The sequence below is a fragment of the Babylonia areolata genome, chromosome 15, assembly GCF_041734735.1.
Source record: "Babylonia areolata isolate BAREFJ2019XMU chromosome 15, ASM4173473v1, whole genome shotgun sequence".
Lineage (NCBI taxonomy): Eukaryota > Metazoa > Mollusca > Gastropoda > Neogastropoda > Buccinidae > Babylonia > Babylonia areolata.
In genome coordinates, this window is record NC_134890.1 from 33,010,470 (window position 1) to 33,022,969 (window position 12,500).

Consider the following 12,500-nt stretch of genomic DNA (forward strand, 5'->3'; position numbering starts at 1 on the left):
TATATATATATATATATATATATATATATATATATATATATAATCAATCAATTTAAGACACGGGAGCCTTGCTGTTCTCCGCGTTTAAAGAACTACAACAGCAACAACAACAACAACAACACACACACACACACACTACACACACGCAAAAGCACGACAACTCTTTCAAAATTCAAGAAATGTTCCAAATTCCTTGTCTGGAACAATTAACATTTATACACAGTCCTCCTCCACGAAGATGGGGCCTTCTCTACGCATTGTCCAAACTTTCCCACAACACTCACGACAAAGTCAGGAAAACAGAAGATAACACTCGCTGTCGGAACTGGGCCTCCTCCACTGACGCTCTTGTAGACTCCCGTCGGACGTTGAAGATACCGTAACTATGGAATTGGTTTGACCGCTGAAGAAAAAAATAAAATAAAATAACTAAATGAAAGGGTCACTGTAGAAGAGGTTGGTAGTGATGGGTCGTGAGTGCGAGTGCATGGGAAGGATAGAATGGAACATGCAGAGAACAAACCCCATCAACTACTGTTTTTACAGCGTCCTTAATTAAGTACATCAATAGACACAGCATGATGATAATTCACATGTACGTGTATGTAATGCAGTCGGTGCACACATACCAAAGTAAAGTACATCACGAACGGTACCCCAAGGGCAGTGAGAAATGAACAGACAAGCATATTTCCCTTATTAATTTCCTACCAACTCGGTCGTGGAAAACTGCTTGCTCCACTCTCCCCTCCTCCTGGAATTGATCACTTTGAATTTTTTCTTCGTCCTCTTTTCTTTCTCCCCCCCCTCTCCCCCTTTTCCTTTGCCAAGGTCTCCGGGGTTAAGCGAACAACACACACACACACACAAAAAAAAAACCGAATAAAAATATTGATTTATACGAATGGTGAATGTCAGAAATCCCGTCAAGAGTGTTGACCTCTGTTTATTTTTTGGTACCACCTTTATAAAAAAAACGTCACCCCACCAAAAGTGAATGACGACAATACAATATGACGTAAAAACAGACAGGACATAGGAACGACCATACTTCGAAGTTACATACAGAATCAATGGAGCCTAACGTGAAGATGAGAATGAACTGTGAAGAACACGATGACCTCCAGTATGCTGATCGAACAACTGCCAAGGCACGACTTCCCTTGAAAGATAGGGAAAGTTCCAGACGAGCGAAGTCGTCCAACAGCAACTTGTGTACAACAGCAAGCACCTAGTCTTTTAATACCAATTATTTGCAAATTTTGGCTCAGGAGCTCAGGCAAAAGGGTTAAAATTGCTCAGGAACTCAGGGTTCAAAGGGTTAAATCAATCAATTAGGAAAAAAAAGAAAAGAAAAAAAAAGACGAAATGAAAAAGAATGAATCCTTAAACAGCTTGAGGTATGGTTAAAAAATGTACAGTGTAACACTAACGGATCGCGATGAAGATAAGAAAAAAAAAATAGTTTACACACAAGCGCATATCAAATCAGTGTTCAAATGAAAACAAAACAGAAACGGAAAAGAAATAATGATTAACGGTTAATGTTGCTGCGCACCATAGAATGGCGCGCGACAACTACCACTATTACTACTACTACCCTCGAAAACGGAGTATGGCTGCCTACATGGCGGGGGTAAAAACGGTCATACACGTAAAAGCCCACTTGTGTACATACAAGTGAACGTGTGAGTTGCAGCCCACGAACGAAGAAGAAGAAGAAGACTACTGCTCCTGCTACTGCTGATTATGCTGCTACTACTACTTCGAATAAAACAACAACAACAATAATAATGATGATGATAATAATAATAATAATAATATATAATAGTCAATCGTGTCCGACTATGACCATCAGAACAGCAGAAGAGGCAAGTGCTGTCCCGACCATTTAATTTGGGTTAAAATAATAATAATAATAATAATAATAATAATGAAGATGATGATGATGATGATGATGACGACGACGACACATTTTCATGATGCTTTCGAACCTTTCGAAACGCGTTACAATAATACGTCAGTCACACACAAAGCACGCGATCTCTCTCTCTCTCTCTCTCTCTCTCTCACACGCATGCACGCACGCACACGCTGGGTATGTTCTTGTTTCTATAACTCACCGAACGCTGATATGGATTGCACGATCATTAAACGTGCGTAATTTGATCTGCACGCGCATACACACGAATGAGGGTTCAGGGAACTGGGTGGTTGGACAGGTAAAGTCCATCCCGGATTCCAATTATCTCGCTTCCTGGGCGGACGCGTTACCTCTAGGCCAACACTCCGCGTTATCATCTCATTAAGAGAAATTACATCAGGTGCGGCAAAACAAACGTTGATAATTACTCAACAACAATCACTAAACATGACTAAATTAAAAAGAATCAATAAGACATTCATTTGAAAAATATTGTATATATATTCACGAAATCAAAATGTAATCAATCATTATTGTAAACACATTGAAATACACCAAGGTTAACATTGCATGTATTGTACTGCACGTTGATTAAGATAAGATACGAGTTGTAGACCTACAGTCGGAGGGGCCAACACGATGGCGACATTGCTAATCAAGACACGATTTACCGGACAGACTGTTTGGACAAAGTATCCGTTACTCCTGACCGCTTTCCTGAATCCTTTGAATCACCCAGATGTCGTGGAGAGACGACAGTCACTGTTACCGTTCTACCACAACCTCTCTCTCTCTCTCTCTGTCTGTCTCTCTCTCTGTGAAAATAGGTCAGGCTTTCGTATGCAACATGCTGACAACGAGTCAATCCACAGGCGTCAGAAGATTGTACATAATTATACAATTCTGTTGAACCACATTGTGTGTGTGTGTGTGTGTGTGTGTGTGTGTGTGTTCTAGCTGTTATTGTGTGCTTGTGTCTGACTAACGTGTTATTGTAAAGCGAAGAATGATAATAATGATGATAATAATAATAACAGTATAGAGATTGCTGGTGCTGAAGATATTTCTCGCATATTATTCTCAGATTGAAAATCTGTTCTGTGGTGCTGCGTCCAGTTTGGAAGCCCGCTTGTCCTTCAGAGATGACTTTCTCAGCTTGGGCGTTCAGTCTGTTCAAGATGACTTTCAGTAGTACCTTGCTCGGATGGCTGACAAGGCTTATTGTGCGCTACTTTTGGCACAGTTGGAGTTTTCCTTTCTTTGGGAGCGATAACTTGAGACTGCTTCTTGATGGTACGGTGCACAAATACGTAGACATGCACTCAAGGCCTGACTTAGTGCGTTGGGTTATGCTGCTGGTCAGGCATCTGCCTCGCAGATGTGGTGTAGCGTATATGGATATATACGAACGCAGTGATTCCTCCCTTAGAAACTGACATTGAAACTATGTGAAACAGATACAGTTTAGGAAAGATCGGTACAAAAGCGAATTTAACATAATACGTCTTTCTTCGTGGGCTGCAGCTCCCACGTTCACTCGTATTTACACGAGTGGGCGTTTACTTGTTTGACCGTTTTTACCCCGCCATGCAGGCAACCATACTCTGTTTTCGGGATTTGCATGCTGGGTATGTTCTTGTTTCCACAACCCACCGAACGCTAACATGGATTACAGGATCTTTATCGTGCGTATTTGATTTTCTGCTTGCGTAAACACACATTATGTTGACCTTGGATATGAGGAAAAATCTCGACCCTTTACCCACCAGGCGCCGTTAGCGAGATAATAGTTCTATCTCTCAAGTATGTCACACACTTCCCACATGTGTCGCAAAGGGCATCGGGTGTCTAATTTGTTTGGTGACCATAAATAGAACGATGGCTGACAAAATATCTAGTATCATCGGGCTTTTTATTTTTTAATTTTTTTTTTAACTGAACTGAGACTATTCCCGACTTGTATGCGTCAAGAGGCTACGTGCGTGAGGTCAGATTACCTACTTCCTAGCACCCGTTACATATACGAACCGCTTTGAACTGGATTATTTTATTTTATTATTTTTTTTATCGACGATGTTGACAGACAACAACTGGACCTAAGCTGCAGTTAAGGCCGTGTTCTTCTTCTTCTTCTTCTTCTGCGTTCGTGGGCTACAACTCCCACGTTCACTCGTATGTACACGGGTGGGCTTTTACGTGCATGACCGTTTTTACCCCGCCATGTATGCAGCCATACTCCGATGAAGGCCGTAGTTGAACCGAGCAGGTCCGATTTGCCTACTCCCGTTTCACCTACAATGGCATTTTGCGAGTTTTGACCTTTTGTCTTGTTTTGCCTACTCGCCGTTCCTGTTTTGCCTACCCTCTATCCCGTAATTCTCTCTGTGTCTCTCTGTCTCCCTCTTCGGTTTAGTGATTGTGTTCTTCGTACTTCGTGCTGTATGTATCATGAATTGTTCACATACCCCTTCATTAGGGGCCATGGCCTGTGATGAATGAATCTTCCGTATCTGTATCTCTCTCACACACGCACACACACACACACACGCACATACACGCATGCGCGCGCGCGCACGCCCACACCCACCAACTCACCCGCCCAAATGAAGAAAGAGGGGTTTTGTTGTTGGTTAAACACGCTCACACGCACACACACACACACACACACACACACGCGCGCGCGCGCGCGCTCAGACGCCTGCACACAAGCACGCACACACACACACGAACACACACACAAATACACACACACATACACACACACACACACACACACACACACACACATACACACACACACACAACACACACACACACACACACACTCAAATGAAGAGAGGTCTTTTCTTGTTGTTGTTGTTGTTGTTATTGTTATTATTATTATTATTATTGTTGTTGTTGTTGTTGTTGATGATGATGATGATGATGATTATCATTATCAATCTAGTAGTAATGGGCAAATCAGGAAATAGGCAAATCAGGAAATAGGCAAATCAGGAAATAGGCAAATCGGGGAATAGGCAAATGGGAACGACACCGTGCTGCACGGTAACTGTGGAGGAAGATACAGTGTTCTCACTTGGTGAACTTCAGGACTGTATCCCTTTGACTCACATCGTGTCACTTGTGACACACTAAACGAATTGATTATCACCTACACTTTTTTTTGTTGTTTGTACTTTGACTTTGATGGCCTAGAGGTAACGCGTCCGACTAGGAAGCGAGAGAATCTGAACGCGCTGGTTCGAATCACGGCTCAGCCGCCGATATTTTCTCCCCCTCTACTAGACCTTGAGTAGTGGTCTGGACGCTAGTCATTCGGATGAGACGATAAACCGAGGTCCCGAGTGCAGCATGCATATAGCGCACGTAAAAGAACCCACGGCAACAAAAACCGGGGTTTTTTCCTGACAAAATTCTGTAGAAAAATCCACTTCGATAGGAAAAAAACAAATAAATCTGCACGCTGTAGTGTAGCGACGCGCTCTCCCTGGGGAGAGCAGCCCGAATTTCACACAGAGAAATCTGTTGCGATAAAAAGAGAAATACAAATACAAAATACGTTACAGTCTATATACACAAAGTGGGGATGGGGGCGGGAGGGAGGGGGTGGGGAGGGCATAGGGGGGGTTGGGGGGGGGGGGGGATTGGCTGTGTATCTTCTTCACAGCGCGCACGCTGCTGCCACTGTGTTGGTGGTCGTGCTGCATTGCCTGCAGCTGGTCGTAGCTTTTCTGTAAACTTCTGCTTCTTCGTTCGTGGACTGTGACTCGCACATTCACTATTTATAGTGCAGGAGTGGGCTTTTTACGTGTATGATCGTTTTTACCCACCGTCATGCAGGTAGTCATACTCCGTTTTCGGGGAGGTGGGGGTGTGTGTGGGAGGTGTGTGTGTGTGTGTGTGGGAGGGGGGGGGGGGGCTTACCTGTCACAATGGTATGTGTTCTTCGGGTCAGAAGAAGACCTTTCCGTTTCCGTAAATCATCGAAGATGTATCGATAACGATAAACACCAAAAAAGGAAACCTTTTTGTACTGAAAGTAGAATACCTGTCAGTTTGCCATCAAACAGGCTGAAAAGACAGAAAGACAGACAGGTTTTATTCTTGGCAGGATCTTTTCTTTGGTCTAATTTGAAATGTGAGTGAATGCAGTCTTTTTTTTTTTTTTTTTTTTTTTGGTGTGATAACACAGAACCAGTTAACAAGATGGGAATTAATCGCGTTGACTTTTTACTCGATATTTGATGCAGTTACTTCCCTTAACTTAAAATATATCGTTTCCTAAAGCACACGCAACGGGGTGGTTGGAGATCATTAGCACAGCACAGGCTGAGCAAGCTTGAACCTGAAATCTACATCACTTGTGTCACGGTCGTTGTGCAGTTCAGGAATATCTTTAGTCTCACTCAGAATAAAGTACAAGATCAGCACTCAATGTTATAAATGTATTAATAAATCTGCCTCTTCCTATATCTGCGGCTACACTCCGTCTCGCTCTCTACGATCGGCTTCGGATCCACTCTGTTTACGCATACCCAGATACAAACGCTCGACTGTTGACCGCCGTTCTTTCTCTGTCTCTGGACCTTGCATTTGGAATGAACTTCCTCTTTCGCTTCGCCAAGTCTCCACGCTCAGCTCTTTCAAGTCTGGCCTTAAAACCCACCTCTTCCCAAAATAGCCTCCCTTCCATGCCTCTTCCTTGTCTTCAGTTTCTCCAGTTTTAGAGTTATGCGTGCGTGTGAATGACTGGTGCGAAAGCGCTTTGATTTGTCTCTGCACAAGATTCAGCGCTATATAAATACCATAATAATAACAATAATAGACTTTATAGTCTTACATACTTATCTAAGATAATGTCTCTGTTCAGTATGATGTTATCTGGGTGTCTATCGACTGTCATTAATTTGTCTACACTGGCTGATACATTGTTTTCACTACGGAGTCGTGGAATATCGTTTTGTCTTTGTCTTTAGCTTGTGTGTTGGTGTTCATAGCCGGCTTAGGCTGTGGCCATTATTTCAGTGAGTGTGCTGTTTTTGCATGCCTTTCAGTTCTATGTCACCCTGGACCGCTGGGCCAGAGAGAGGTCTGGCCCGGTCCTGACCATCTACCTGGGGCCTGTAAGTGTGCTGTTTTTGCATGCCTTTGTACGCTGTTTTTGCATGCCTTTGTACGCTGTTTTTGCATGCCTTTGTACGCGTGCACAGCCCTACCATTCAGTCTGATTTTCTTCTAAGTAAAAGCACGTGCTTCTTTATTCTGTTGGCTTAATGGGTGGCCACATTATACTGAAATTCGTCACATAAATAGTTGAAGCTATTTTGCCGTACTGGTGTTTTGTTTTGCGTTGTTCGTGTTTTCCAGCCTACATTGAAAGGAATTTAAACTCCATTTTTATGTGATTCAGCAACTCCATAAGCATTGTGCATGTTACGTGTGTTGTTCAAACATCTAAAAGAACAAGAAACAGAACAAAGAACAAAGCCACATCTCAAATAAAACGAACAAAGCTAGCATGACAGCCACATCCCAAATAAAACGAACAAAGCTAGCATGACAGCCACATCTCAAATAAAACGAACAAAGCTAGCATGACAGCCACATCTCAAATAAAACGAACAAAGCTAGCATGGCAGCCACATCTCAAATAAAACGAACAAAGGACGATTTATCAAAGCATGCCAGGGGACATCACTCTCATCTGATTTCGCAGGACTGCACACGGAGTCGTACGGCATACGGGAAGCGAATTGTATGAGGTCACACACCAGAAGTCTTTCCTGGTCGGTACAAATCTCGAACAGTTTCACGCCCATTGAAGGGAACCACGCAGAGCCGCCGTGCACCACAGCTCCAAGACAGGGACCCGGGTGTCTGTATCAGTCGCCGTGGGTTCTACAGTCCATATACCTTTTTTCTGTATGATACTCAGTCGTGTCCGACTCTGACCATCAGAACAGCATACGAGGCAACTGCTGTCCCAATTATAGTGTAGAGTGTCTTGCCCAAGTTACATCCCCAAACTGTCTCGGCCAAGAGGGTTTAAGGACAGTCGGCGTTGGGACGGTTCCCAAAGGCCAACTAGCCCCCAAGACTGCAGCACTTAGAGCCAGTACAACCTTGCCTCCTAGTTTGAGAGTCATAGTCCTTCACAAAGGACCTGTAAGTGACTTCCCACTGCAATGGAAGTTGATGGTGCCAACAGGCTGTACACGAAAAGTTTATAACTTTTTTTCTTCTCGCAGAGTAAGCTGTTGTGATAAAACAACAACAACAACAACAAAACAACACCCCCCAAAACAACAACAAACAAACAAACAAACAAACAAACAAAGAAAACAGAACAAAAAACCCCACTATACCATACCATGCCACACCACACCACACCATACCATACCATACCATACGATACCACACACCATACCATAACACACCACACCACACCACACCATACCGCACAGTTCAGTTCAGTGCAATGCAAAGCAACACAACACAAAATAACTACAGAAAAACACAACACAGCACAACACAAAAACATAACACAGAAAAAACACAACAAAAAAACACAACACAAAAACTCAACACAACAGAAAAACACAACAAAACAAAATACGACACAAAGGAATCACCATCATCAAAATATTGCAAGCGAAAGGCTCTTATACTGAAGAGGTGAATGTTGACAAAGAATACCACAATTCGATGACTTGACTTCCGCCCACCGTCGAGGACGGACGTGTTTCGCGAGAGCTCCGACAACACTGCATTTTGAGCTCACTTCTTTCTCAGTAGGAGAAAGGGTAGGAGAAAGCGTGCAGGGAATGCAGTGTCGCATTGCAATGGAGTAGCGTGAACAACCCAACGTTAGGCGAGCGCGGCGCAGTGTGTTCAAGATTCACAGAAAGATGAACTTTTAATTTTTGCAAGTTACCCTTCTTTCAGTTCAACATTTGTGATGGCATCTTTAAGCAAAAATGAGCACAACTATTTCTAAGTATTTTGGGAATAAAGGAGGTGCAAAAAGGAAACCATCTTCGTCGTCGTCATCGACCAGTGACTTGTGTGTTAGCCCGGAGCAAACTAAAGACAGCAGCAGAGCAAATCAAAACAGTAAGAAGCAGAAGAAAGATACTGAATGTGCAGCAGAAGAAATGGCCTGGCAGGAAGCTATATACGAATTAAAAGCTGCTATGACGAAACTCTCTACCAAAGGGGACATTCAGCAATTAAAAGAAGAAATAACTGAAGTGAAAGAAGAATTCAAAAGGATTGCTACATCTTTAGAAAACAAAATTGATAAACTGGAAAGAAGAATTTTTGACATTGAAACCAACGAAGATAAACTTACGGCTGAAGTGAACCAACTACGTCAAGAAAACGCAAAACTCAATGACCAGCTCACCCGCAACTCTAAAGCACTCGACAATTTGAGAAACAGCATCAACGACCAGGAGCAGCACGGGAGACAGTGGAACATCCGAGTCTTCGGCGTCCGCGAGGCCCAGGGGCAGGAGACAGCGGAGGACTGCTTGAAGAAGTGCCTCAGCATCTTCACAGAGAAGCTGGAGGTTCCAGTGTCAGTCAGCGACATCGACATCGCGCATCGCACCGGCAAAGTCGGCGCGGGAGGAGGCAGACCCCGCCCCATCATCGTGCGCTTCATGTCCAGGGGGAAGAGGGGTCAAGTGCTGACAGCTCGTCGCAAATTAAAGCAGACAGGCATCACTGTAGGGGAGGACCTCACCCAGACCAACTACAGACTTCTGAAAAAGGTCAGTTCCCACTCCGCGACTATGGCCGCTTGGTCGTCCAACGGCAAAATTTTAGTGAAACTGAAAAATGGAAAAACTTTGAAAGTTGACACCAATACAGACACTGATGAACTGTTCAGAAAAGAAATGCCGTAACCATAATCTATATGTTGAAATAGAAAGAAATGACAATGATGTTCGGAAAGGGGTGTGTGGAAGGGGGTGCGTATGGAAAGTTAAAATAACCATAATCATAATGAAAGTGCTTTTGGCTACTGTATAAATGTGCAACATCTCAACAAAAACTCAACACAACAGAAAAACACAACAAAACAAAATACGACACAAAGCACAACACAACGCAACATCTCAACACAACACAAAAACACAACACAACAAAAAACACAACACAATAACAACAACAACAAAAAAATACAACACACACACAACCCACCCCCCACCCCCCCACCCCCACAACACACACAAAAAAACCCACAGCACAGATGTTCACAGCCCAAGGAAAAAAAAATGTCGCACACTCACTGACGTCCGTCTCTCTCTTAAAACCACTCTCTCTCCCGGCAACACCTACACACTCACTGACGTACGTCTCTCTCTTCAAACCACTCTCTCTCCCGGCAACACCTACACACTCACTGACGTACGTCTCTCTCTTCAAACCACTCTCTCTCCCGGGAACACCTACACACTCACTGACGTACGTCTCTCTCTTCAAACCACTCTCTCTCCCGGCAACACCTACACACTCACTGACGTACGTCTCTCTCTTAAAACCACTCTCTCTCCCGGCAACACCTACACACTCACCCCCCACCCTTCCGCTCCCAAGGAAAAACCTTCCCCCCTACCCCACCCACTCCATCCCCATCATCTACCATCCTCTCTTTCTCCTCCTCCTCACCCCTCCACCTCCTCCTCCATCATCATGTTCCCGTTCTCTCCCCCCCCCCCACACACACACATCCTACACCGACTCGTCCTCCTAGTCGCCCTCCACACGCCTGCCCCCACCTCTCCCCCTCCCCCACAGCTTTTGAAAGCTCAGCGCGTGGCGTCACGTGATGGGGTCATGTGACCCATGACCAACAATGGCGTCGTGCTGTAGCGAGGTGGAGGTAATGCCGTGAGCAATATAAGACAGCTCCCTTTGTGGTTTCAAAACAGTGAGTACACTCTTGATGCTTGCCATGCTCGATGCCTGTGAACTGTGTACAGACATGACATAATTGCTTCAGTGTTTGTTATTTGTTAGTCAGTGCATTGTGCAGTTTGTTTGATTTGTCAAGGGCTGAAAATGTTACGTGATGTATGTACTTCTGTATTACACAGTTGTAGAAAAAAAAGTTTAAAAAAAGTGTGAGAGGGTTGAAGTTTATATTTGTTTAGGTGGGAAAGGCATTCAGGTATAGGAAGACATTTGAATAACTAAAACACACACACTCACTCGCACGCGCGCGTGGACACACACACACACGCGATAAAAAACGGTAAGGTTTCCTGTTTGGAGTCTGTGGCCCAATACTGTCAAAAAGATTACTTTGTATCACTGCGCGTACAATGAAAAAAAAAATGCTAACACAAAAATGAAATTGAACATAAAAAGCATCCAGGAATCATTGGAGTACGATATCAATCATCAATATTACGATTTTTTTTGGTTAGTGTTCATTCTATTAGTTTCTTATTTAAAAAAAAAAAAAAAAAAAAAAACAAACAAACTACAAACAAACAAACAAACAAACAACCACCAAAAAAAGCGAAGGAAACCGCAGATAAAGAACGTCACAAAACAAAATACACAAAGCTCTTTCATCTTCCCTCTGGGTATTTTTTGTCCTGGTCAAAAAACGCGCGCGCGCTAAGTTCTCTCTCTCTCTCTCTCTCTCTCTCTCTCTCTCTCTCTCTCTCTCTCTCTCTCTCTCTCTCTCTCTCTCTCTTTCGCTCTCTCTCTCACATCTATTTGCTTTTTTATTTTATTTTATTTTTTTACATTATAGTTATTATTTATTTATTTGTGTAAGCTTATCTGTCATTTATTCACCCTTTTTTTTTCCTCAAGGCCTGACTAAGCGCGTTGGGTTATGCTGCTGGTCAGGCATCTGCTTGGCAGATGTGGTGTAGCGTATATGGATTTGTCCGAACGCAGTGACGCCTCCTTGAGCTACTGAAACTGAAACTCTGAGTCACTTACACTCACACACACACACACACACACACACACACACACACACACACACACACACACACACACACGAGCATGGAATCGATGGATACCGTTTGACAAAGCTCATATATGCATGTGTACATTATCTTTTTTTATCATTATTATTTGGAAATCACACACACACACACACACACACACACACACACACACACACACACACACACACACACACACACACATTCAAATTATATATATATATATATATTTAGGGTCTATGGTTAAGTAAAGTGCAAGAATACGTGCACGTATACGACAGCCTTTCTTGACAGAATAAGAAAAAAAGAAAGAAAGAACCAAGAAGACAATCTGGATATGATGAAAGGAAGAATGAAAGGAAGGAACGGACATATAGAAGGTGCTGTTACATATTTTATGCAACTTCGTGGATAAGTATCAGTGTCAGTGTCAGTATCAGTGTCAGTGTCAGTATCAGTGTCAGTGTCAGTGTCAGTATCAGTATCAGTATCAATGTCAGTGTCAGTATCAGTGTCAGTGTCAGTGTCAGTATCAATGTCAGTGTCAGTATCAGTATCAGTATCATTGTCAGTGTCATTATCAGTGTCAGTATCAGTAT

At 43.3% G+C, this 12,500-nt stretch overlaps 3 protein-coding genes across 6 annotated transcripts in view; 2 read left to right on the plus strand and 1 right to left on the minus strand.

The window, feature by feature from the left end:
- LOC143290278 (glycerophosphocholine cholinephosphodiesterase ENPP6-like) overlaps positions 1 to 2,705 on the minus strand; it is a 16,064-nt gene extending 13,359 nt beyond the window's left edge. Inside the window, exons 1-2 of one of the 3 annotated variants that reach the window (XM_076599620.1) lie at positions 2,596 to 2,705; positions 318 to 403 (exon numbers count right to left, since the gene is read on the minus strand). The gene's annotated coding sequence lies outside the window, so the exon portion shown is untranslated. Of the gene's footprint in view, positions 1 to 284; positions 404 to 2,595 lie in introns of all 3 variants that reach the window. The other 2 variants (XM_076599619.1, XM_076599621.1) reach the window with 2 other exon arrangements.
- A 3,154-nt stretch (positions 2,706 to 5,859) lies between these two features.
- Positions 5,860 to 10,777, plus strand: LOC143290334 (uncharacterized). The gene is made up of 4 exons (XM_076599687.1): positions 5,860 to 5,877; positions 6,982 to 7,050; positions 9,328 to 9,702; positions 10,733 to 10,777. Exons 1-4 carry the CDS (start codon positions 5,860 to 5,862, stop codon positions 10,775 to 10,777), a joined length of 507 nt encoding a protein of 168 aa, XP_076455802.1.
- LOC143290279 (contactin-3-like) overlaps positions 10,760 to 12,500 on the plus strand; it is a 53,543-nt gene continuing 51,802 nt past the window's right edge. For both annotated transcript variants that reach the window (XM_076599624.1, XM_076599623.1), the window contains exon 1: positions 10,760 to 10,865. The gene's annotated coding sequence lies outside the window, so the exon portion shown is untranslated. The remainder of the gene's footprint in view (positions 10,866 to 12,500) is intronic.